The following is a 26,363-nucleotide window of genomic DNA, read 5'->3' on the forward strand; positions in this document are numbered from 1 at the left end:
TCCTATCGCTGGGAATCCATCCCGTGCTCTTTGCCCCGCCTTGTTCCCTCTGACATCCCCCTTGCGATGACTGCAGTGTAGCCTTCCAGCACTCAAACCAAGCACTGCTGCTCTAAGGGAGAGCTCTTGGCAGGTCTCTGCCTCAGGCTGGGAAAGGGGGTGCTGCTGCCCCCTTGCTTATACCTCGCCCACCTTTAGCATCAGACAGGACGGGGGGAAATGGTGCTGGAAACAAGGACTGGGAATTTTTGGCTCAAAAGCTCTCCCAGAGATTCCAAGTTGTCAGTAAACCCTTTTCCATTTAAACTGAGCTCCTGGCATGAGCTTTCTAGTGCTGGTCATGACAGAAACAGCTGAAAACTGAGCCCCAGGGCATCTCTGTGTATATTTCTGGCAAAAAGCATTCATGTTCCACCTAGGGCCTACTGTTGCTGTTAGGTTCTGTTTGGCTCTTCTGTCTGTGACTGCTTCCTACGCCAGCCAATTTCTTTTACTGGCTTCCGTTTGTGACACCGTGTGCCGAACGTGCTTCTAACATTCTGTAATGCAGCCTGTTCATGTGAAAAGGGGAAGGCTGCTTCTGTGGTTACACTTCAAGCTTCATTTCCAAGCTGTTGTCACAGAACAGCGATGCTGTTAGAGAATATCATCTCTCTCTTCCCCGTATACAGCCTCTCTCACACACAAATTCATCAAAGCTTTTTAACTAAATGGGAGATGCCAGTTTGTTAAACCAGTTCTTTAAGGGAAAAAGGAAGGCAAAGCTTTAACAATACAGTACATGAATACAGAAGACCTTTGGTAGTTTTATAATGACATTTTATTCAGAAAACAGTCTATAAAAATATTTACAAATATTTTGAATTTCTAAATTGAAATAAAATGCTATCCCTATGTCCAAAGCTAGTTTTTCTTTCTTCTTCCAGTGTGTTTTCCCTGCTCTTCTTCAGTCTTCTCACAGTAAAGGATTCTATTGAACACTGACCTGCTGTCTGAGCAATACTAAGCCCTGTGCCACAGCATTTGCATAGTGGGAGAGGATTGTCTACACTGTTTCAGCAGAAACTTGATGGTTACGTGGGGACATGGGGACCCCCCCTCTTTCCCCACCCCTCCAGGAAAAGCAGGATTGCTCAGGGCGTCTTGCAGCTGGGCCTGCAGTGACATCAGGTCAAGATGGTCTTGGAACCCTCCAGCATGTCAAACTTTGCTCCCAAAATGTAACATCTATTTTGACTACAGCACTGAAGTACTGGGCTTCCACTTCTCAACTCTGCAGCGAGCCACAAGGCTCTTATATCTGCGTGAGTCTTCCAAAATACAGATGGAAATTTATATCCAGTTACATAGAAGATGTGTTCTTTTAAATTCGTATTTTGAGTGTACATGGTGCTTTTTTGTGTGCTTAATTCTAAACATAGTTCTGGCCAAAACCTCATTTTGAGTTCTCTGCATGAGGAAAGAATACAAAGTCCAGCCCTTTTTCAAGGGGGACCGTAAGGAGCCCAACTCGTAATGCTGCTAACAATGCTGGTGGCTGCCACAAAGCAAAGCTTTCTGCAGAGCCCTGTCGCCCATCCTTAGGGTCCCGCGGCAGCTCCATCATAGGCACACTGGGAACCAGCTGCCCGTTTCTCATAATTCTAGTTTGTAAACAACCGTGCTTGCATGATGCTGCTCACCAATACCTATAGCTGCTGCTGGAAACAAACATTCACTTGTAGCCATCTCTGCGGTATAAATCTAAACCAAACAAAAACATATTTGACCAGAACTAAGTGCTACTCATCCATCACCTTGAAAAGGGCCTTGAAATATACTCTGGATTGTAATACAGATACTATTTACAAAAATATAATTAACCTCTGTCATTTTTCTTTTGGTTTAGAGCCTAAACAGATAATACAAAAGAAATATTTAATGTTTCCAGAAAGGACTGGTTTTCAGTAACAGGCTCAAGGTTACAGAATATGCTGCGATGGAGCTTGCAATAAATTATGGAGAGTGCTCTGAATAACCACAAAAGTTTTAAACAGTGACTGCTCCTGGGATTAGTTAACAGGTGTTTGAATTAAGTGCATTACAGGCCTACACTGTGCACATCAAACCAACACTCTGATTTTGCAACCGTCTCCACACGTGACAACAGCCCGAGAGCACTCAGCTGTACGAATCCTTTGTGTGCAGAGCTGGATGCAAGCGTCTGCGTGCAGGTATACGGGCACACGCGTGCCTGCTGTAATGGAGACACGTGAAACCGTCCTCTTGTGAGCAATGCCTTCCCCTTGGCAAAGGGGCAATTCCTGCCAATGGAGCAGAAGTACCGGAGGTGCAGCTAGGAACTGAGGGCGGCGTTACGCTGGTCCACTTGCTTCCGTATTTGTGACTAGAACAGAAAGACAATCCATTACTGTTTGTCTGCATGCACATGGATGTGGGTGAGTACGACTAACCCAAATACTGGTATTTAAGGAAGTAACGCTTTCAAGCCTTTACATTGTCTTCTCATTGCTTCCTTCATGACCCAACACATGCGGTCTGTGCTGATGCTCCATATGGTTTACCATCTACACAATGACATCCTTAAAGATGGAAGGAACTTCTTCTTCCTAATGCATATGTCTGTTAAAAGTGCATCCTGAAAATGCTGAAGCGGGTTTGCAGGTGTATACATTATGCAAAAACTACATTTTCTGGTCTAGTTGGGCTGGAAGCCAGAACAAGTACTCCCTTCTGGCAGATACTGAGAACTGTAGCACTTGGGCACTACAATAGTGGGGGGTTTATGATGGTGGTACCACGGGTACTGCTGCCTGAGGCGTACTGCCACATAACACTGCACATCATCTTACCAGTTTCCATCGCAGTATTTTAATCCACTCATCAGCTTCTATTCCAGTTTTCGCACACAGGTAGTACGTCCTTAGCGGGAACACTAAACTGTAAGTAAAAAATTAAACCTATTTCTTAAATTGCTAGAACAACTGGTAGTTCTTCCTAAAACTGAACCCAGCTGGCCTGCACCAACAATTATTTAGACAAAGCAGGGCAGGGCAGGGAGGCCATGCTCCCGTTCAGTCACCAGGAGGGAGGTTAGCCAAGAACAACCGTTTACAGTTTGGGGAGACACTGCCCCAGGCCCATAGGGACAGAAGACCCACATTTGGGCAGAGAAGCAGTTACTGTGTGACCCGTAGCAATGTCTCAGCTGGGAACTGGACTATACCTAAGTTCCATGGGTCTGGGTGATGATTATATATGCTTACAGAATTAGGAAAAGAAATGCCCACTACACATAAGCCTACACCTTTCCTCCTCGTCAAGAAAAACCTTTTGCCAGCAGTAACCTGGCAAAGCCATGCGGGACCGACAGAGGCTGGCTGACAGAAACAGACTTGCGAGTTAGAGGAACAGCAGGGTTGCTACTGGCAAGGGAGCTTTCAGAAGTACCCAGTGGTTACATTTCAAAATTCCCTGGCTATTTTGACCTTCCCAGCAAGATAGAGAAAGCACAGCAACTTACCAGAAACAGTTGACTCTCTCCTGGGAGTAGTCAAATTGCACAGCTGAGCATTCAGTTAAGTCAAGTGCCCGAATTGGTTCTGTGGCCTTGAATATAAATGGTTTTAAAATGGAAACACATGAAAACAGAAAATAAGGCTAGCTTGGTTCATTTTCAGTGCATTTAAACCTTTACACGCACACCAGGTCTTTCTAGACATAGGTACAATAGCTGTTAACACCATAAACCCAAACTAGCGGACATAACATCAGTGCTAACATGACATGAATTGAGCTAAATATAAAAAAAAAAAAGGACAGTTCAGATCTAGACAAACAACAGAGGAGATCTCTACTGCAGGAAAGTTTGAGCTAGATGCAGACTGCTGAGGGTTTGGTTGATGCATTATAATGTAACAGATACAGCAGAAAATCCAGTACTACTTCCAGCTAAGGTTTACCAACACAAGGGGATAGTTATAGGTCTTATCAGGCCTAGCCAGCTGTTGGAGATTTAATTAATTCCTAAGTGCTTTAAAAGGATGAAGCTGGGTAGGGAGACATGCAGAAGCAAAGCTAAGGTAGTGCTTGCAGCAGAAGTGATGAGTCTGGCTGTACCAGCAGTGTGTGTACATCTAAGTTTCTTGGGACGGGCCCAGGAGTGGTCAGGTGCAGGGATATAGACTGTGTATAACTGCAACCCATCTCCCTTAAGAGTTTCATTCCCTCTAGGTGTGGGAGTTCTTTGATTTGTTTCAGCATCACACTGTTGAGCACCTTGGAAGAGGCCGCTGAAGTAGAACGGCTTGCTCCCTGCCTGAATGCCCTTAGCTGTTCCCATCATCCTTCATCGGGTGTATGGAGGTGTCTTGCTTTCTAACCCTTCCTTATGTTTTCCTCTGGCTCACTGGCTGTTAGTTACACACTACACTAGCAGACAACCACTTGTGCTGAGGTATGCTAGCAAATGCCATCCCCAGGGGCCAGCAGCAAGTTGCTCACCTGTAGGTATCTGCAACCCCACAGCAACAGACATGGGAGCTGCTGCCCAGGAGGAGGCCGTATTCCTGACAAAGACACCTTCTTGCCTGGTAAGTCACAAAAGCTACTCAAACATTTGGAGTGCTGCCCTTTGAAATGTTATCCTGGAAATTTAATTCAAGTTGGCTTGAACTGAAATGAAAACTGATGGAAGGCCCTGTAAAAACATAACTGTTCATAAACGGTGATGTTTGGTGAGAAAGGGCAGTTGTGTCTTCTGTTGTGTTCAAATCTGTTAGATGCTTGAAAGAGGGCTTGGCAGAGGTAAACAGTTTGGCTGTGTTTATGAAGGAACGTGAAGTGGAAGTATTGTAAGGGTGGAGAAACTAGAGGTATTTCTTACTTTTACTTAGTTTAAGATAGAAATGGAACAGCAACTGTAAGGACACACTGTTTTTCCCAGATGCAGCAGGTTAATCTATGTCAGAGTGCTAGGAAGGAATACATTTTTAAATTAATCGTTTTCTATGTACACTGTGTGACCACTTGAAATAAATGGATGAAATCAAGGAATGCAAAATATACTACTAATATTTTCAGAAATATTTTAACAGCACCACTGTCTGTTAGGTTGTGTGTCAAATCTACCGATAAAAGCTGTGTTGTGCTGGTAATTTAAAATCCACTGAACAAAGCAACCAAAAAATGCACTGTGAACAACAACTCTGCCTAGTACGTAAGACTGACAGAGCACAGTAAATGTTTTCCAGCTGTAAAACTTACTAACTTTCTCTTGTTGAAGTCATCAGCAAAACTCTGACTTTATTTGAAAGGTCTGACCCCTCTTACAGTGTGGGAAGCTCTAGCTTGGGAAGCTGTGATACAGATGCGAGAAGCCAGAGATATGAGGAGGCCGCAGCTGCCTCTGTTGAGGTTAAAAAAGCAGAACTGGTGTTTGCTACTTACTGTCTGGTCTTTGAAATACTTTAGTTCATTCCTATGCAGTGTAAACCACCTTGTCTTCCAATTCTGAAAGATCAAGAATGGATGGTAATTGTCTTGTGAGAATTTAGTGTAATGCTTCTTAGGAAAGAAAAAACTTTAAAGCTGTTGACTTGCTCTGGTTTACAGTTGTGCTTTGTTGCTGCTCACAACACAAATTGTTCCTCTCTGCAGGGGAATGCAGGTGGAGCTATTTCAGCTCCACTTTGTCTCTAGCTTCTGTGGAAGATTGCAGAGTGGAAGCAAGGAGTAAGAGTTTTCCTTACCTTGACTATTTTGCCTTGTTTTATCAAATATCCTTCTTTTGTACCAAGCTGTGAAGTAACAAGGAAAGGGATCGGTGTTAGAGACTGAGCTCTGCTTCTGTTTCCCACATCCCCCTCTTTGCCTACATCCAGAAGATGGAAGAGCAGCCTGTTCCTGGGGAAACTTCCCGTGGCCACTTGCCCTGTCCTCGCTCCTATGCTCCCCTCACACGGCCAGATCCACCACAAGGGTAAACATGGACCTGTGCTGGCTCTAAAGGCAATCTCTTAGACCGTGCCTCCCTCAGCAGCCTTCTGGCCTGCATCTTTTCAACCAAATGCAGCAAAATAGTTGCAGTTACAGCTTATTTAGTAAAGTTAGATGGTTGCCTCAGAATGTGTTGGAACCAGAAGCACCTGGGGTTTAGCTGACAGTGGAATTATCCACAGAAATTCCTCTTGAAATGCAAGCAGGGGGGAAAAGTGCTGTTTTACTTGGGCATTCTCTTCTCTCAAACAGCCATGTGCTTGAGAGGAAAAACCTGCTACATTAAATGTGTTTATTGAAAAATTGTTTTTTGAACTGTTTCTCTGCTGCCATGAGTGACACTGGGACCTTATGACTTCTCAGATACTGAAACTCTGTGTAGGGACCTAGCTGTGAGACTGCAGACCTCTGAAAAACAAATTCTTGCCAAGTTAATTACTACTTGCTCTTGAAAAAATATTGCCTTTTTATTGGTTGTATGTGGAAGTCAAGTTTCTTTGGAAGTTAAAGTGGAACTCAGCCATAAAGGGTTGGTTGTGAGACACATCAGAAGTGGTTCTTTTATCACCTTCATTAACCCTTATTAATGTAACTCTTCCTCTTTTTCTCAAAAAATATAGTATCTAATTAAAATACTTTCCTCTCTGTTCTGAGCAATACTGTTCTGGAGAAACCACCTGTCTCACTTAGATATGAGTTACTTGGGATTTAAAGTCTCTAATTACTGTCCAAGTGAGTCACAGATGTCACAGCAGGTGCCCCAAAAGGATATGAAGATGTTCTCTTGTTTCTCACACCAGTAAGGAGTAGCTTTTAATACGACACAGCTTTTTACTGTGCTCAAAATTACTATCGGGCTGAAAGGGTGGAGGCTCTTCTGTCATATTGCTCCGTTTCAGGTTTAAGTCTGTGTCAGAATACAGCAAGCTGTCTTCCTGCTTTAAGACAAGGTGATTCTAAAATAATAAAATCCAAGTGTGAAAATGCCAAAACCCCCTTTTGAGTAATGTACCTATCAGGATACAGATACTTTTATTAACTTGGTCGTAATACGCTTCAGTTTGGCATTTCCTTTTCCAAATGTGTCCCTGCCTGTCTTGCACACCTTTGAATATTTTTTTCAAAAGGTCATTTTTTAACTGACTTAGAAAGTCAGAGATGCTCTTTCCTTCCCCCCAGTTAGGAAGGAGGCTGTGTATTGCTAACTGGGCAAAATAATTCTAACAAACAAAGACAACTGCAAAAATAATAAGTGGTAATGAGTTTATGTCTGTCAGGACAACTATCTATCTGTTTCCTGTCATCTAATCCTCATATTCACTGACTGAGAGAAAATGCAGTAAATCCTGTAGCTGTTACTTGGTTTTGCCATTTAGTGTATTCCTCTCCTCACCTGGGGGGGTGGGGGGGAGAGAGCGAGAGAGACTTCCCACTGGCTGGAAAGGTTGTTCAGCAAAACAAGGGCTCACAGTGCAAACTGACATAAGTATTGTTGCGTACTGCCTGATGAGTGTTGTCAGAAAGATGCGAGAAGTGTTGTGTTTGTTGTGTGGTGTGCTTTTTGTTGGTTTGGTTTTTTTTTTAATTCCTGATAATGGTACTGTTAAGATGGCATTCTAAAAGGAATATAACAGGAGAATGAAAACGTTTCATATATTCTTTGTTTGGATGGTCAGACTCACCTAGGTCAGCTGCAGACAGCGCTTTCCCAGTGACAGCATTGAAGGTCTCAATGACAACAATTGTAAAAAGCTTTATGTCATAGGACTGTACTTAGCAAGTCTGTGTTTGTTTTGCCTTGGTCAGCAAAGACTTCCTGTATTTACGAACCCATAAAGGGATGAATTAGTGGCATTATTCCATAGCTCACTCCAGCAACCATACTATACTCGGGCCAGGAGAAGCATCCCTCCCACCTGAACACAACTTACTGAGGGAGCATTTGGAACAAGGTCGCTTTCTGTCCTTCCTGTCTGCATCGCTGTGTGAACTCGGACGGACTCATAAATGGAAGGTTCTTCCACTTCCCGTGGGTAGGGATGCTTCAATACAATTAAGGTTCCTGGAGAGAAAAAGAGCAGGAGTAAGTCATCTGGCAAGACAGTCTTAGAAAATAACTGGCAGTAGCAGCCTGTTTGTGGAATGGTTAACTTTACCTTTTCCTAAAATTAAAAAGGTGTAAGAGCTAATAACCTCCCCAAGATCTCTGCGACACTTCCTGTACGGGGTTTTCCTTGGAAGGGGGCAGGAGTCAGGCCACACCCACATGAGAAAACAATCAGAGGCTATAAATGACTCTCCCATACTGATAAAACTAGACAAATACTTCTAATGTGCATTATCTGAATAGTTTAGACTTTGCGAAGGGTATTTTCTACAAAAATCCGTGCAAACTACAGAGGGGCACTTGCTGCTGGATTCACTTGCCCAGTCTCACTTTCCTGGCTCTGTCATGTTGCTCAGGGTCCTCAATACCTTGGGCATCTGGACCTTGCCTAAATCCATTCCTTCCTCCCTGTACAGTGGGAGTCAATTTATTCTTGCATCTCTGAAAACAAGAGTGAAAACCCTCTTCACTTCTCCTAAGCAGTAGGGAATTAAACCCCTTCTGCAGTGCATGGTAAGTGGCAAAAAATCAAGACAGCAACAGAAAGGACTGCCAGACAACCCTCAAAGGCAGGTGTCTCCTGTCCTGCTTGAACCTTCTTTCCAGTCAGGGAGTAACTAGGTAATACAGAACAAATTGAAACACAGATTTCATAGTTAGAGCTGAAATGCTGACCTACGCGTGACCTACACTTTCACTGCATCCATGAAGATGTGACTACAGACATTATCACACCTGTTTACATGCAACTGTGAAAACTAAATATATGGCACCATTTTAAAACCTTTAAACTTACTAGTGCTTGCAGGGAATCACTTGACTCATTAAATTTCCTTCCTGCACAGGAGGCTGGGCGGGTGGGTAGGCAGGATGCTAAACTAGATATGAGGCCTTAACAGTCGTCCTGGTTTTGCCAACAAGCCATTGTTTTGCTGCGTAAATCACTTCATCTGTCAGTGCTTCAGGTACAGACTTCCTAATAGTAATCCCACATTACCATCGCCTTTAACTGTTTTACCATAGCTCTTTCCAGTTAGTAACATTTTGATTATAGCCATTCTTTGTTCTGCAAATAAGGTTATGTTTATTACATGTTCTCTGCAAAAAGCTCCATTCTCAATAGTGAATCTATTACACCATTCACAACAGTGAAGAACCTCCTTAAAATAGTAACTGCTACACCATCTAATCTCATTCTTTAAAAATAATGTCACAGCATACCAAATGCTGCTCCATTTGCATTTTATGCTGATATTGTCAGCTGTAAAACAAGGAGGGATGCGAGAATTGGTAAGAACTTGGACTTGAAACCTACAGGTGATTGAGTAATTTAAAACTGAAATAAAGCTGAAAGTATATTTTGTAATGGGAAGGGCTACAAAGGGAAGTGGAAAAATCGTATTTGGAGTAACCAACTGAAATCTGTTTGCAGGCACAGAGGGTGTATGCAAATGTGATATATTCAACTTGCAATAGGTGAAAAGTCAAAATCAGTTTCATTCTCTCTGGCCTTGCAGAAAAAAAATGCTTTATCATTTAAAATGAAATTGAGAACTCCTCCATCACCAGTCTACAGAAACTACTCTTAAGCTGTTGCACAGAATCAGACTACCATCATCTGTACACCATGGATAAAGAGCCCTATTGCAGACTGGGAGGACTAGTTTAACATTTTATATAATAATGTTTTCTAGTAAGTTCTCCATGGTTTTTTTTTTCTCCACAAACAATACTTGTACAGAATCATCTGGTAACTGTACAAAAGAACTAGTAAAAGCTGCACTGTAGCAAAATTCTTGTTGCATGTTTGTGCGTGATATCTATTTCTAAGGAAGAATGAAAATTAGTCACGTTGGAAATGTTAGCTTCAAGCAACTGGCTTTTTTGTGTGGGTAATGACTTAATGTGTTTTCAAAATAATTTAGGTAAAAACTGATAAAAAAAGCAAACAGGTAAGAATAACATGTTGAGCTTGTCACTTTGAATAGACAGAAATATAGAAATATGATAGTATATTACTTTAACCTTGTTACTGAATAGATTCAGCTTGCCTGTTGAATTAACCATCTCACAGAACACAGTAGCCCCTATTTCGCTTTAGTTATCTGTAGTTCTGAAGGAAGCGTACACATTACGCTGCAGAAATATAGATGCGAGTCCATGTAGCAATTTGGAGTGGCAAATGAAGCTGCAGTAAGACAAGGTTTGTTGGGCTTGAAGCACAAACCTGCAGCTGTCTCCCAGTACAAAAGAACCACTGCACTCCATAGACCAGTTTGCAGGGGTACAGGCCTGTGTGTTTAAGTACTGATCAAAGAGAGTCTGGTGTGCCTCTTCACACACAAAACTAGCTCCACTGAGACAAAACTTAAGTGGAAGATAGTGGAAACCATTACATGTTCTATCTCGTGGGTCTCCATCTTATAAAATCCTGTCCGTAAGCAAGGAGGAGACGAAAAATGCTATCATACTATCTTCCTTCACTCTCTCATTCCTGATCTCACAGTGTTTCTATAGGAAATTGCTTGCAAGTATAACAAGTAATAAGAAAAACTGGTCCAACTGCTTTCTACTAATGCCTGAGCCAAAGGTCACTTGCTGCTTTTGACTGAAAGGAAATGTGGCCTAAGAAATCAGACTTTGTTGCTGGCCCTTCTGCCAACCCGCTGTGTGACCCTGTGTTGGGCCAGTTGTTCTGCCATGCTGACACTTGGCTTAGAGTGGGCTCTGATGAGCCCCTACCCCCTTTTTGGTATAATTCGGTTACCACCCAGAAGACCTTTGACACCTGTATCTGAAGGAATATTGCCTGAGTGCTAACTGTCTCTTCCTCTCTACTGCAATCCATGGTAAGGTAGGATGGAAGGTTTCTTGATCTGATGTTCAAATGGCTTTTCTTATTCTGTAGCACATCCAACTTAAAGAGGTTTCATAGAGCCAGCAGAATTCAATTAGGGAGCTTTAAGGTGACAAGTGAGCCCATCATTCAGCAGTGTTGATCCTGTCCACAGAGATCACATAACACCAATGCCTTGATTACTAATGTCTGTAACACATGCAGTGAAGGAATGGGAAATACATTTTATAGATTAACTGGAATCTTTACAGCATCAGGCCTGTGGGTGTGTATCTGATTTCACAGGAAAAACAGCTTACTGAACAAAAGATACATGTAGGACCTCTGTGTTTGAAACATTGTCCTGGTTTCAGGTGGGATAGAGTTAATTTTCTTTCTAGTAGATGGTATAGTGTTATGTCTTGGATTCAGTATGAGAAGAGTGTTGATAACACACTGGTGTTTTCAGTTGTTGCTAAGTAGTGTTTAGACTATAGTCAAGGATTTTCCAGCTTCTCGTGCCCAGCCAGCAAGAAAGGCTGGAGGGGCACAAGAAGTTGGGAGGGGACACAGCCAGGACAGCTGACCCAAAGTGGCCAAAGGGGTATTCCATACCATGTGACATCATGCCCAGTATAGAAACTGGGGGGAGTTGGCCTCGGGGCGGGAGGGCGGGGGGGGAGGGAATTGCTGCTCGGGAACTAACTGGGCACTGGTCAGCAAGTGGTGAGCAATTGCATTGTGCATCACTTGTTTTGTATATTCCAATCCTTTTACTGTCATTTCATTATTGTAATTATTATCATTTATAGTTTCTTCCTTTCTGTTCTATTAAACTGTTCTTATCTCAACCCATGAGTTTTACCATTTTCCTTCCGATTCTCTCCCCCATGCCACTGGCGGAGGGGGGGAAAGTGAGTAAGCAGCTGCTTGGTGCTTAGTTGCTGGCTGGGGTTAAACCACGACAACACTTAAAAACCCACAACTTAAAAAGAGAATGCTTTGAAAGATAAAAGCACCATGTTGAGTGTACCGCTGCATTTTTCTTGGGGGGGAGGGGGGGATGGCAAAGCAACCCTTGAATTTAATGCTTGTGTTACAAGAGCATTGGTGCGTATTTAGTGTGTGACATACTACGGTTATTGCATGTGTTAACTATTGTTTAACTGGTCACTTGCATATATAATTAGTACTACTCTGAGTTATTTGCATACACTTTCTATACAGGATACTGAAGTTTTTGGCACTAACTTGTACTGACATACCTTCAACTCTTGCATTTGAAGCTAAACCTAAAACTGGCACTATCATGACAGTTTGCATCTGTTTCTCCAGGGATTCTGGCCTGGTGGTATTCAACTCAATCGTATGAATCAACTTTATTCTTTTGACTTTTAATTCAGGTAGCATGTTGGCTGATAAAGAAGCCTGTGCTTTTTCTCTTTCTTATAAACAAGACAAATCACTGTGCTGGCAGATGGCATCAGCAGGTTGATCCACTGTAGACAGAAAGGGAGAGGTAATACAGGGTACATTTCCTACAGGAAAGAGGTACATATATCACTGTAGACTTCTTTCTTGGATGAAGAATAGGGGAGCTAAACAATTTCAAGTCCCTTTTCCATTTATTCTTATTGCATGATTTCAACTTCATAGATGAACACATATTTCCTCACTAAACACCCTGCTTTGGTTTTGCCCTTTTTGAGAAGGTTCTGCTCCTCCCAGGACATGCATATCTCGAAACGCTTCCTTCTCTCTCTGAGAAATCAAAAGGAGTTCATGCCCCTGGTTAGCAAAAACCCAGTAAGCTTACATGTAGTTTCTTCAGAGTACTTGAAAGAGTTTTTTAAAAGGAACATCTTAGATACTTGAGGCTAATACAAATGTGAATTTCTGAAGAGGAACACTGCAGCAGTAGATCTACCCGATAACACATCGGAAGCTCCTTTTACTCGTGTGAAGCATGACTACAAATGTGTTCATACAAACATATGGCTCTTCTTACCTGTTTCACTTCCAATTAAAGGCTGATTTGCAAAATGCATGACTAATTCCTTCAAGCTAGAAAATTCATTAAATCCAAATTTGAATGAAGTTCCTGTATGTTCAACGTGGAAGTGTTTCACAGAATCTTTTCCCCTAAAATAAAAAGGGAAAATTTGTCAAGGCATAAATGCCAAAGGCATTTGGCATGTACGACCCTTAAATAGCAGCTTCTACTACAGGAAATCTGGCCCAGATCACAGGCTGACAATTGCTGTCCTAGCAGTAGTACTACTGCCATTACTGTCCCTCACCGATACTCAACACTTCTGAGACTCAGATTTATTAAGAAAAATCTAATTGCTGTTTTACAAATATGAGATGAGGAAAGCCTAGAAAGGGCAAGTTAAATTAATTCTTGCGGCAATCATTATAAGGCTTATAAACGAGGTTTCCAGCCTTCTGGCTAAGCAGGATGATATCCCTTCACTTACTAGGCTTTAGTCTTGGTAGTGTACCTGTATTATTCAGTATATGTCTTACTTTTCAGGTAACATCCCAATCGCATTGAAGATGTCTTCCGTTTTTCCTTCAAAAATAGGCTGCCTCCTTTTTTGCACCTAAACAGGGGTTTAATAACCTAACTTTAGATACCTAAGGCTTTAAAATTTGTCTGCTTTGTCTCTGTACTCAGGTGAACGGCTCCTCTATGGTGGGCACTGTCAAATATGAACCAGGGTCCTTTGTCAGGGAAGTTACAGCACTTGTTTATGAAAGCTGATGGTATTTAGAGAAGTGTGCAAGGCCTCACTTCCTGGACAGGCAATTATTTTGACTTCAGAAGTCAGTGAAGCATTTAGTGCAAGTATCTCTCCTGTGAAAAAGTTACTTCTGTTTATGTTACTAGCATCCAAAATAGTCCAGAGACAACTTTGTCTCAGGAAAAATGTGTGTAGCAAATATACTGAAAATATGGTGAAGAAAGGGATTTATAGTGTCTTTTCCATTGTTTATTGCCACTTCCACAGGAGATTTTAATATCAAACAGGTATTTAAACAAATATTTATCTTTGAACAGTACTCGTAATATTGTAGAACGTGCCTCTATTGACATCCTGCATGTTTTGCGCTACAGTCAGCTGAGACACAATGCGTGCAAACCAAGTCCAGATGCCCTACAACAGAAAATAGCTGCTGTGACTCCACTGCAATGACAGGGTTTTCATCTTTTCATTTAATTTCACAAGAAATACAATGTTGCAATTAGAGCAACTTCTACTCTATTTCCTAGTTCCTTTTTGAAGTTGGCTAATTTACTGGGGGAAAGGATTTCAGGCAATGTGTGATCTCTCTGCTTAGAGCCGGCAATAAAAACATCAAGGAATGTCTGCGCCTTGTTTCCTTTTAAAACAAACTATAATAATGACTGAAGTTCCTTGTGAGGCAGAAGCAGAAAGTAAAGTAAAAGCTATAGAAGACATTTTAGGAGAGAAAGAAAATGATAGCTAGAATTGCTAAAATTATCCTTTCTATAAAAATGTATGAGAACAAAATGGAATTACTTATTCTAAAATTCAGTTTTAATATTAGTAAAAAAAAAAGGAAAGGAAAACTTAAGAGTTAAACAAACCTTAGAAAAATATTAAAACATTTTAAAATCAAAATCGCTATTTCAGGGGAGCTGTACCACCAAAAAACTAATGTAACAGAATAAAAGATCAGACTCCAGATTGGGATATTCAGTTCATATGGAAATGCAGTATGTAACTCTTGTTCCTACATGGAGAGCTGAACAAGAGATGGGAATTGACCTGAAGTAAACTTCTCTAGGTCTTCTAAGGCTAGAATTTGTTAAGGCAGCAAATTTATTTTCATTAACTAACACTTTTGCTTGTGTTTCTTATTAAAAGAACAGCTAATTGAATTTTATTTTATTACAGTAAGTTGTTTCCTGAGTGCCCTTTAAAACTAGCATCAAGATATGTTTTTTAAAAATTGTCTGAGGTAGATTACCTCAAATAATGTTTAGTTACATTTTAAAGTAAAAAAAAAATTAATCAGCAAGACAATGATTCATTTAAAATTACTTTTTTTTTAAGCAAAGCTATTACTTATAATATTCTTATATATATACTTATAAATTCTTTTTCCCAAGACTCACACTCAATTAGTCATTGCTACTCTGTATACTCATTTGCAACATCACCTTCAGATCTGTCAGGCACCCACCAAAGCTCCTTGTATAAATGGCTGTCTATAGTGGTAATGATTTCAGCAGTGTATGTATACACACACTTGCTCCTGGGTCTTCTGTCAGAGATAAGTGAGCAATTTGTATTTGCCTTTTATACCTCTGGGGAATAGGGTATGTACAAATTGCACTCTCCTCAGTTTCCAAGTGACTACACTTCCAAATTGTAACAGCTCCTGGTACTGAATATGCAGAAAGTCACAATTTCAAGGGCATATGCTGTGTTCCTGTCTATTAGGGTTGCGAATAACTAGCATCATTATACTGATCAAAGTGACTTTAACTTAAAAAGTTACTGCAATTCAGCTGAGCTGTGGTGACTAATTGTTCAGAGGCTCAGTTTGAGGCAGAAATGAGCTTGAATGCACTAGCTTAAAATTTCACTGTAGAGGCTTAATATATCATACAGTTGCTAAAGGCTAAGAACATATTTAGGGTTGGTTACCTCCACTCAGCTGACATGCAGGGACTACCTTGTCTGTCTAATGCATATGACTTTCATGTTGTCTTTCTGAAATATTGTGGCTTCTCTGCTTCTTGGGAGAGTGGAAGGTCTTTAAAAGTGATTCAGTAGTGAAGTACCCAGGCCAGGCTACCTGTGCTCTGTATTGGCTGTCCCCTGAACCGATGTAAAATTGCTGTCATTTTGATGACTTCAAGGGCCTGACGTCTGTCACTTGTGAAATACTGTTCAAATCAGTTACGCATTACTGGCTAAGACTGAGTCAGCCCAGAACGGAGGAGTAAAACCATCCAGTTAAACACTAGATTGTCCCTCAAAGATGATGGTTCCTATACGGTGATCCAGAAACTGGTGAAGTTAGCGCCTATTAACTGGTATATTTACTACTACCCTCATCAGAAAACTCTTCTACTCCCACCAGCTGTTTTTTAAACTCTTGTAACTGCCATACAGATTTTTATCATGCAGACTGAAAGTCTACAGCCAAACCATGGAATGATGTTTTTTACCAATAAGATTAATTCATAGTTTGGAAAAATGACAGCAATTTTCAAATCCAATCAAAATATTTTTTTTCTTCTAACAAAATATCATTCAGCAGGATTACACCATTAGCAATATATATTAAAATAGTTTGAGCCCTAGGAAAAAATCTGCAGGTCATCTCAATGCATGAGACATGTAAACAAACATGGGAGTAAGTGAAGATTTTTAAACTGCTAGCTGTGCGGCATTAGATAAATTCACTTCTGTCCATACTCTACCTTACAGAGAGGGAGTACAAATCTTCCCTTTCATTACTCTTCCTCAAGAGATAGCTTCCATCCTGCCCGTTGGAAAGCAGCAGTGCTTCTGCTGCATGCCGGGTAAGATTATCATGATACCACCTGGGAAGACACAAGGGGTTAAAGCATCATTCATGCAGCTCTTAACTGACACCTGCTGCATTATGGAGCCCAGTTAGAGAAAGAGGAAGGCAACCAACACTGCTACAATTTTGAGTTACCATCCTTCCCACAGGCACACACAGGTTACACAGAACTGTGCCCCTTTCAGCAGCCTCCTTTTGACATGCTCAGAAAACTATTTTTTGTTAACTACAAAGTTGTGTACAAACAGCTGATAGTTTGCTGAATCTAAAAAACCCTGCAAATTCTACTTGCATGAGCAACAAATTACCCAGATCTATGCTGGTAAGGGGAAAGCAATTTTGGGGGGTATGCTGGATCCTTTGTCTATTTTCAGAATCTGTACTTCCTGATGCTTTGGTACACTTCCTCTTTTGGGGCAAGCAGGCCCCAAACTCCTCCCAGGCTCTGTATTTCCCATAACTCAGTTCACCTGCACTGCTAAGATCTGCAGTTAAACACATCTGCCTAAGCTTAAAATTCTCGTTTGAAGCATAACCTTTTTGGAAGAAGGAACAGAGGCAGGGACCAAAATTAACTGACAGAATTTGAAGTGAAAATTTAGGAAACCTCACCATTGTTGCTGCTCGGCCATATGTGGTCTGAGCAATGCAGGAAAACATCTAAATGCCTGCTTCATTTAACTTCAGTTAAAACTAACCTCATTAATTTTTTTATATGAAGAATTCCACAAGGAATCCACATAAACAAATCCTGCAAGGAAGATCATGAAATGTTTACGGCTTCGTTTCCATCCAGAGTGATTCACAATAGAAACACCTGATCTTTCAATAGAAAAGGATCTCATTAGAAATGATCCTGAGACTGAACACAAAAAAGAGCCGCAGCTAAAAAAGGCTGGAGTGCCAATCCTGTAAGAGATGCTGTGTGCAGATATTAAGGATAGTTATATACACACACCAGAACCTCTGGTGCAGAAGGAGGTGGGGATACTGTACTCAGCTCTACAGGGAGCAAGCTTCTCCCCTTTTCTTTATGTGGAGTGGTGCCAAGTCTACTTCTCTTTCCTTTAAACTGTGTGTGCCTGTAATATTGGGGTCAAAGTCCATTACTGTTTCAGCCAGAGAAAGACAGTTTGACTGAAAGCAGAAGTGTGATCACAGCACGTTCCAGCATTTATATCATGGCAGTCTTCAAACTGAAACGAGGTGTAACTGTACACTTGTTCTCCTTATCTGTTCGCTGCAAGTTGCCACTAAACTTGGCATCTCACACAAAGTTGTAACTCTGAATTTAGACGGCTGCCTATTTGAAAGGCCAGCTGGCTGATAAATTACTTTGTAAGAGACTCCAGACTGTTAACCCTGTGGAAGACAAGATCCATTTGAAACTCAATACAGGCAGGGTATTGCTGCTTTAGCTCTAGAACGTGCTCTGTGGACTATCTACACAGCAGAATAAAATAATGAATATTTAAAGATCAAAGTGCCATCCTCTGAAACACCTGTTAGCCAAAATCCGCTTTGGGATTAACTGCCCAAGTAAGTAACAGTCAAAGGTCAGATCTGTCCTTATGTGATGAGGATCGTATCAGCATGCATACTTGGCTGGACCTACAGCTGAGAAGACAACACTGTGTTTTGGATGGAATTTCATAACACTATTTCTCTCACTTCTGTGCAAAAGAAACATACATTGAGAAAATCTGTAAGTGTCCATTTTCATAAGGGGGCATATTCAGTTTGTGGTTGCTCATAAGTGCACTGTTACCTTATTTCCAAAAAGCCTTTTACTAAGAATTTAAAATAGAAGTCACTTAAGTTTAAAAAATGTTTTAAATCTACTCCCTCTTTACACATGAAGGCCAGTGACTAATGAAATTTTACCACTATGCCAAAAAAAAAACCCAAAAACCCAACAACAAAACCCCACCCACTTAATTGGGAAAATAATGTTGCTTTAAAGTGCAATTTTAAATCTTTGCTGACAAGGCTGCACCACTCTTCTTGCCTAAATATGCTGACTCAGACAAAAATCCCTCAAATGTTACCGTGTTCCTCTTGCTCAGCTTAAAAAGTAGAAGTGGATGTGACACAATAATACAGATCTTAGAGCCAAAATGACTGTGTTATACATAGTTATGTCTTTTCTCCTCTTGACTGCCACATATGGTTCAATGAGTAACAGCTGTCAGGTTGGTTACTTCAATATTCCACTGTGAAAATGGTCACTCAAAATTTGTTCCAATTGCATGAACACAGGTAAAATTTAAAAATACTGTAGAAAATTTAGCAGTTGCACACAGATCACCAGGAAGGTAAATAAATACGCTCCTGTGCAAATAGTCTGCTCTCCCAGTCAAGCCTGCCTGATGACACAGACACAGGTAAACAAGACTAAAAAGAAACCCAAACAGCCCTGTGGTTAGACACTACTGGATACACTTCACTTGAACTTAAGCATTTGTCAGGGGGCAATCCTTCTATTTATCTTGTTTAGAAAAAATCTTTTAGGCAGTTCTATGAAATTTGTGGGTAAACCAAGGTGGGAGTCATGGCTCATTCAGCAAGACACTAAAGGGCAGTCACCTTTAGCTTAAGTTTTGGTTGTTTTCCAATTGATACCTGGGGGAGGAAACTGTTGATAGAAAACATAATGCTGTACCTACTTTCCTGCCTTCTTAAAATAAGAAATTAAGGAAATCAAAAGGCTTTACAAACACCCATCTGTTTGAAGCCCCTAGCAAGTCCTTCAAAATCCTGAATTGTCTTAACTCTTTCATTTTGAACCATGGTGCATATCTTGCATATTGGGCTGTTTCTGAAGGTCCTTCCAAGTCACCTTTATTCGACCTAACTTACAGAGCCTTGTATTCACTACAAAAAAAATCCAGAAATATGCCCTGTACTTTGACGCTTGTCAGACTGAAAATCACCAGTAGTGTAGAAATTGCCTGGGGTTCCTGATTCAGATTGCTCTGAAGAAACACAAGTAGATAGATAGAGGAAAGTCCTTTCCTGCTTCAGAGCCACTTCGGCTGGGTGCCCTTGGCCTTGCACACCCTCCTGTCTCACAATGCATGCATACATACTTCTGGGAGGTTTTTCTTTTCTAATTATTTCATTTCTCCCATAAAAAATCCTGTATGCTCCCCCTTTTTGGGTTCCTTATCACTGACTTGACTAGCAATCTCAGTTTCAGAGTTTATAATTGCTGTCATTTATCCATTCTTGTTACTTTAACTTTGTCCTAAACTACATTAAATCTCTTTATCCCATACTTGTAAGCATGTTTGCATTGTCAGCTTGTGTTGTTGAAGGACCATGCTATTCGTTCTGTTCTTTGGAGTGGAAGAGTCTGCTGGGCCCATGAAAACACGTCCTAAGATGGGCATGCAGCCCTAGTGAGATTACCTTTGTTTTGCTTCTTTTTGGAAAATAAAGCATTTTCAGAAATCAGCCTACTCTTTAGATGAGATTGCATTGGTGAAAGCATAGGAACGCTTTTACTGACATTGCTGTTAAGAGAAGGAGGAGAAAGAAATGAGACACACAGTGCCCCAGAGAACCAAAACTCATCAGAGCACACAGCCTTGCCCTAAGGATCTGCCCACCCAGTCACCAGTGGGGTTCCCCCATGGGGTAAGCTGGTGACTGCCACAGTACAAGCCATGTCTACGCTGGCCAGCCATACCACTGCAGCTATGCTAATCATCACAACTCCAGAACAGGACACATTCGTGTTAAAATATCTTCTTTCATTAAGATCTCCATGTGGTTAATGCAGTGACTAGACCTCCCTACACAGCGGTGATGATCAAGAACATGTTACAGCAATGTTTGGGGTGGGAAATTCCCTCTTCAGGTAAGAACATCATCCTCAAAATGTTCATTTGTTCTCTTCTTTAACAAGCCAAGACGTTTCAAAGAAAAATGTTAATGAAACTTCATTTCTATGTCTCCTGCAGATCAGACAGCCCTTAGGTATGGCATCTGTCATTTCTGATAATGCTGTTGACAAAGAAACCATATGGATATTTTGCAAAACATTTCTACCTGTGTAAATAGAGGCTGGTGAATAAACCTGTAGCTGGCATCAGGTGGATGAACTTTTTAACAATACCGGAATACACAAAGAACACAAACATCCATGGTTAACCCAGGGATGAATGTTGAGTGACTTGGATAATTCTCTTCTCAGCCATATCTACATGCAAACTGTGTAACACCCAGTAGAAACACTCGCTTTTCTTCCTCATAAAAATGAAAGATAGCTAGCGCCAGAAGAGAGCACAGCTAGAAGTTCTGCCATTTGTTTTTAGTGTCTGGAGTGATAACTCTGAGGTACAGCCAGCTATCAGATAAATGCAGTAGGCAGAGGTCACGCTTATTTTTTGTGTCTTTATAAGATTATGTTCTTAGATAGTTATAGCCTGGATAGAGTTAGAAACTGTGTGCATGTCTGGCTTGCTTTTGTAAAGAGTCAGGCAATTCGAAGTTCCTTCTCTGAAGCAGCAAGGAGATTCTCAGTATTCAGCTGGGTGATCTCTTTGCTCCCTTCTCAGAAGCTCCCTCCCCTACTGCAGAAAGTGCAATATTGCTTGTGCTCCCTGGTGCGTGACTGTCCCCATGGAAAGCACCTCAGCTGCCAGAGCTGCAGCAGCCCAGCAGAAACGCAGCAAATCTAATTCATCTCTCGTCCACCTCTGAAAGGGAACAGAGATCCACATTAGGGAGAGATGGTCCAGATGTGCTCTCAGTAGGACTTCAATATTACTCAGAGCAGTTATTTACCCTGAGGTTGGGGGGTTTTGTGGTGGTAGATGTTGGCAGGTTTTGCACCTTTTTTTCATATTAAAAAAATATGTTCTACCACAATGAATTGAATTTTCTTACACTTTGAAACTATAGACTAGCCTCAAAGATGTATTCCCATTCTTAAAGGAGTAGTACACTGTACTGCTCAATGGAGTGAGCGGGAAAGCACTGACTTATCTCCTTTGGCTGGATGCAATGCTTTTCACGTGCCTGTACTCAAAAAATGACTCTACAAAATAGCCCCACTAGTTCTTTATTCTCTGCATGCTGAATTTCAGGTCAGATCTGTCAAGGTTTGTTGTGGGAGTTTTTTTGGCACACGAGTTGACAGAGCTCTAGAGAACCTACAAAAGGGTGAGAATGCTAAGATAGAAGTTATAGGTGGCCTACAACCAAAATTGGTATTCATTAGACATCCTTTCAATGTGTCACACTGAAACACTCAATCACACACCTATGTAAAGTACTTTTTTGGAATACAAGGCTGTCATTTCATAGAAAAAATAATTTAAAAATAGAAATATGGCAAAGTAACATCAGTGTATCCAGCCTTAAAGTTCATGTCTTCTAACTGCAGGCTTTCACTAGTTCAGCTTCTGCTTTTCACTTCCATTTTCTCACCCCCTTCTCAACTGGCTTTGTTCTGATTTTTACCGATTTCTTTTGCCCGCTTTCTAGCTGTTGTAATTTTACCCGTGTTTACATTAGAAATATAGATGAAGTAAAAAGATTCTTATGACCGTTTGCCCTGTCCCAGTCATGAGAGTTCCTCAATTCTCCAATTTTATCATCTGATCTAGGCCTGTGATCTAATTTCTCTTCTCTTACTAAAACTAAGCATGCAGCGTCTCATTCAGTCTTACCAAATACCATCTGTCACGGTATTGTCAAACCTGGAGCTGGAGGAACATAAAAGCTGTGCTGCAAGGGATGACAAAGAGCGCTTGGACTGCAAAAGGAAAAAGGTTACAAAAACTTGTTTCCTCTTGTCCCATTCCTTTCACCTCCAAAAGACAATGTCGCCAAAGCTATGCTATGTTGGGACGGAAGTTGTGTTACCAGACCAACCTGTAATTACTTGGATGACAAGATATTCCACATTCTCATCTCTTGCGCAAATAACATGAACTGCAATGGGGAATTCCCAAAACTCACATTATACATGATCGGCTACAGGAGTTTCATGCCGCAGTGTGCAGGCTGTGCTTTTAGCAATAACAGCAATAAATCCAATTGGGAAAAGGGTTGACTCCAGAAATAGCCAAAGAAACCTTCAAAGAAGAATCATGATGTCAGTTTCCTTCCCCTTTAAGCCAGCATACTTATGCGTCTGTTGACAAACTTAAGTGCTCCCTTTTAAATATTTTGGTAGATTTAGGGAAGAAGTTAATGAATGAGGTAACCTGTTTTTAACAACATGTTATGATTTTGATCTACCTTTTCATTAGGCATTAGTTCCACCTATAAAACATTGAGAATGGAGCTGATGGTGATCTGAATTTTCACTTTGAACTTTTGGTTGTTTGACCACCCAAACTCTCCAAATAAATATAAGCCACCTCAGACTGAATGAAGTAGTTAAAAAAAAAAAAAAAAAAGGCCAAACCCATCACTTTTGCTTTCTTTTGTTGTGAGGTAAAAGGTCAAAAAGTTCATCTTTACAAATACTGAGCCTCTGGAGAAAAACAATCCAATCTGATAAACAGCTGTAGATATGTCTAGATCTTTCAGAGACTGTGATTGTCCCTGATGATAATTGGGATTCTTAAATCTTATTTCTTGATTTTTTTTTTTTTTTTGACAGAGGGGATACCTCTAGAGCAGAGGTAAAATAAAGGTGGGGTTTGTATATATTACTTTTTTGTTCCTCTTCTCCCTCATTCCTGCCTTGCTCTCACCAGCTCTGATATTCTTAGTGTAAATACAGGAGCATTAATCCAGAACAGCCCAGCAAATACCAGGTCCTCCAAAACTAGCAGACAGTTAGACAGGTTTTATGCTGTACACCCATCTACATTGCTGTCAACTTTCCACTCTGATGACCAGTTAAGCCAGTAAACTATGAGAATATCCTGGTACCCAATGTCCTTTCTCTTAAAAGTAAAGAAAAAATGCTTCCCATTACACACTTCTTCAAACCTTTAACAACTTCGATTTTTTCACAGTAAAGCAGAAGCTCTAAAATAACCTGCTTCAAATTCCTCTCCCCAAAGGTACGTGACTGTCAAATGAGCTGCTCCTCATTTGAATGACCCTTGTCTCTGCTGGTCTTTACTATGGTAATGACATATACTCCTCACCAGAATCAGGTCTCAGTTGTGCTAGATACTGTGTTGGGTCTAAGGGGAACTCGGCACTGTGATAGCACCAGGGACTAAGTTTAGGGTAAAAAAACCATTGCAGTGGCTGAGAATTTAATGTTATGGTCTGGAGAGTGACACACTCTCTTCTCACAGATGAAAAAGTATTGACATTAAGATATCTTTTAGACTCTGCTACCAGAATGTTTGGTGTATGAGGACTTCTTTTTCTTCTTCAGAAAAAAAAGCAAAAAAAGGTGGCTTTAGTACTAGCTGGAAAAAGGGCTTTGTTTAATGATTTTAAGGGCCTCTTTGCTTGGCATTGCTTATTCACCTTTAGTGCATTTAACTCAACTCACTGCCCTGAAGGAGATGCTTTAGTGTTTTGTGGTGGGGTGAAAAGTTTAGGTTTTCCATTGAAGTAGAAATAAAATAAAGAAGGTACAGCTTTAAAAATGCGTATTTGTAGTCTTTCCTTCTCACTGGTACCACATCGAGCTGCAGTCCTTCAAGATCATCTGTGAGGACTAACTCCTTGCCAATCAGCAAGGCTGTTTATAAGCACAGGTTACTGGCATAAATCAACTCAGGCCATATAGTCTAAATGATTAAAAGTCTGGCAATTGGGAATCATGCTTCCCACAGCAGCTGCAATTCTTTTTCTTTTTTTTTTCTTCTTTCTTCTCACTCCCCTCCCCCCTGTAGATACGTTTTTAGGATGAGCGTAATCTTACAGATGTAAAGGAAAAGTATGTAATGGCCACTGTGGGTACCATTACAAAGTGACTTCACTTCGTATTTGTTAGATGCTTCAGTAACAGGCACTTAATTAACATGGGAAAATATCAGCAGTGTGGAGATACGAATTCCAAGTCTCTTTGCTGCCCTCCAATTTCTTCACTAAGTGAATTAATCGCAAAAAAACCCCTCATGATTTGGTGCTTATCTATAAGTACCCAGGAAGCAAAAAACCTACTTTTTTCATCTATTATTTTTGAATGCAGAAGTGACATCAGAGCCTTTTTGCTTTTCCAGTATCTTCACTGGCCTTTCTTCTGTTTTGTCCCCCCTTCGCTTTGCTGCCACTGACCTTTCCCACCCTGGCCTCCCTGTGCCCACCTGTGCTGCTCCTCCAGCCCGCGTTTCTTGTCACACACAGCCATGCTGCCTGTGGAAAAAGTAACCCAAGCCTTCCTCCCGCAAAACGCAAAACTGACTGACAGTCAAAATGGGCGAGTCACATTTGACAGAGAGTGAAGTCTGTTGCAAGCTTTGGCTTTCCTTTATGCTCCTTGGGTTTGTTTTGCTTTTGAGTGAGGGCGACGGTCCTCCTAATGGCTGCGAACTGCCCGCTGCTCCCGAAGCCCGAGGCACCCCGGGGAAGCCTGCTGCCTCCCAGGGCCCGGCAAGGAGAGGCCGGCATGGCAGCTGGGATGGCAGCCCTCTGGGCCAGGGCCCAGGCCAGGCTACGAGGAGATGGCCGAAGGGACGGCACAGCTCTGCAGCCAGGGAGGACAGGCAGCTCTGAGGACAAGCTCTGGGCTTGGTGATCCCCTGAGGTGCCGGTAAGCGACACTGCGCAACCGGGACTCTTCCCGACGGAGGAGGTTTCAACACCGCAGAGATTCTCTGAGGGAAGCTGTAGCCACCTGCCTGCCTCTAACTCCCCGCTATATTTGAAAGGCTTGCCTGCGCTCTAGTTTTTCTAACTATTATTTATTTCTCCCACTCACCTGCGGCACGCCAGTATTCTCTGTACACGGGAGCCTGCCGCCCTCTCAAACCCGCCAGAGGGACGAGGCGCTGGACTCCTCTGAGGCGCTGCACGCCACGCACGGAGCCCTTCGGCGGGCTCGTTAGAACAAACTCCGCTTTACCTTATTGCCCGCTTCATTACCACATGCAGCAGCAAGAACCAGCAGCTCCCACCCTGCCAGCTCCCGTCGGGTGGCCCGGCACCACCCCAGGGCCGCCATTTCGCGCGGGGACCCCCGCGCCCCTCAGCCGGCGCCGCCCCGAGCGCCGCTTACCCGAGCGCCTCCAGCTCCTCGTCCAGCGGCGCGGGGGGACGCGGCTCCCGGCGCTGGGTCATCGTCCCGCCGGGGGACGACGGCTGCCCGCGGCCGCCTCCGCGGGCCGCTGAGGAAGTGCGCGGACGCGGAGGCGGCAGCGGCGGCACCTCCCGGGGCGGCACCTCCCGGGGCGGCCGCCGCTCGTTCCGCCTCGCCGCCGCGGAGTGCCCCGCCGCGGGGAGTCCCGCCCCGGCCCCGACGGCGGGGAAGCGACCCCGCCCCGGGGCTTTTCGGGGGCCCGCTGGCCCTGTCACCGGGGCTTGGCCCCTCAGCAGGGCCGGCCGGAGCGCCCTGGGTAGCCGGTGGTGCCCGGTTTGCGCCATGTCTCTCCCGTGCTGGAAATACTTTATTTTATTCTAGGATAATTCATATTTCCAGTGACTTTAATCTTCACATCCCAGAAGTTCATATTCTGAAGCGTTTCACGCACGTTCGTTTTTCGCAGTGCTGCTGGGGAGGGCTCACCTCGGGAGTGGTACGCTGCCGCCCCACCCGGGGCCTGCCTCGCCCCGACACCTGGCACCCTGACCGAGCGATTTCTGGGGCGACCGTCATCCCGCTCCGGGCTGACTTGAAAGAGGCCGGACTGTCTCTCAGAAAGAGTCAGAGGAACAAAATGTAAAAGGTTGCTGGAAAGGTACTACCAAACAGGGAATGAAGATGTG

The 26,363-nt window shown here is 42.3% G+C and overlaps 1 protein-coding gene across 1 annotated transcript; it reads right to left on the minus strand.

Moving 5' to 3' along the window:
• Window positions 1-797: 797 nt before the first annotated feature.
• Window positions 798-25,978, minus strand: DAPP1 (dual adaptor of phosphotyrosine and 3-phosphoinositides 1). Its single transcript, XM_069783950.1, has 9 exons — window positions 25,657-25,978; window positions 16,405-16,527; window positions 12,949-13,082; window positions 7,929-8,059; window positions 5,751-5,798; window positions 5,449-5,511; window positions 3,524-3,609; window positions 2,853-2,940; window positions 798-2,386 (listed from the first exon to the last, which is right to left on the minus strand). Exons 1-9 carry the CDS (start codon window positions 25,716-25,718, stop codon window positions 2,336-2,338), a joined length of 786 nt encoding a protein of 261 aa, XP_069640051.1. The 5' UTR covers window positions 25,719-25,978; the 3' UTR covers window positions 798-2,335.
• Between the last annotated feature and the right edge of the window lie 385 nt (window positions 25,979-26,363).

The sequence above is a fragment of the Haliaeetus albicilla genome, chromosome 1, assembly GCF_947461875.1.
Source record: "Haliaeetus albicilla chromosome 1, bHalAlb1.1, whole genome shotgun sequence".
NCBI lineage: Eukaryota > Metazoa > Chordata > Aves > Accipitriformes > Accipitridae > Haliaeetus > Haliaeetus albicilla.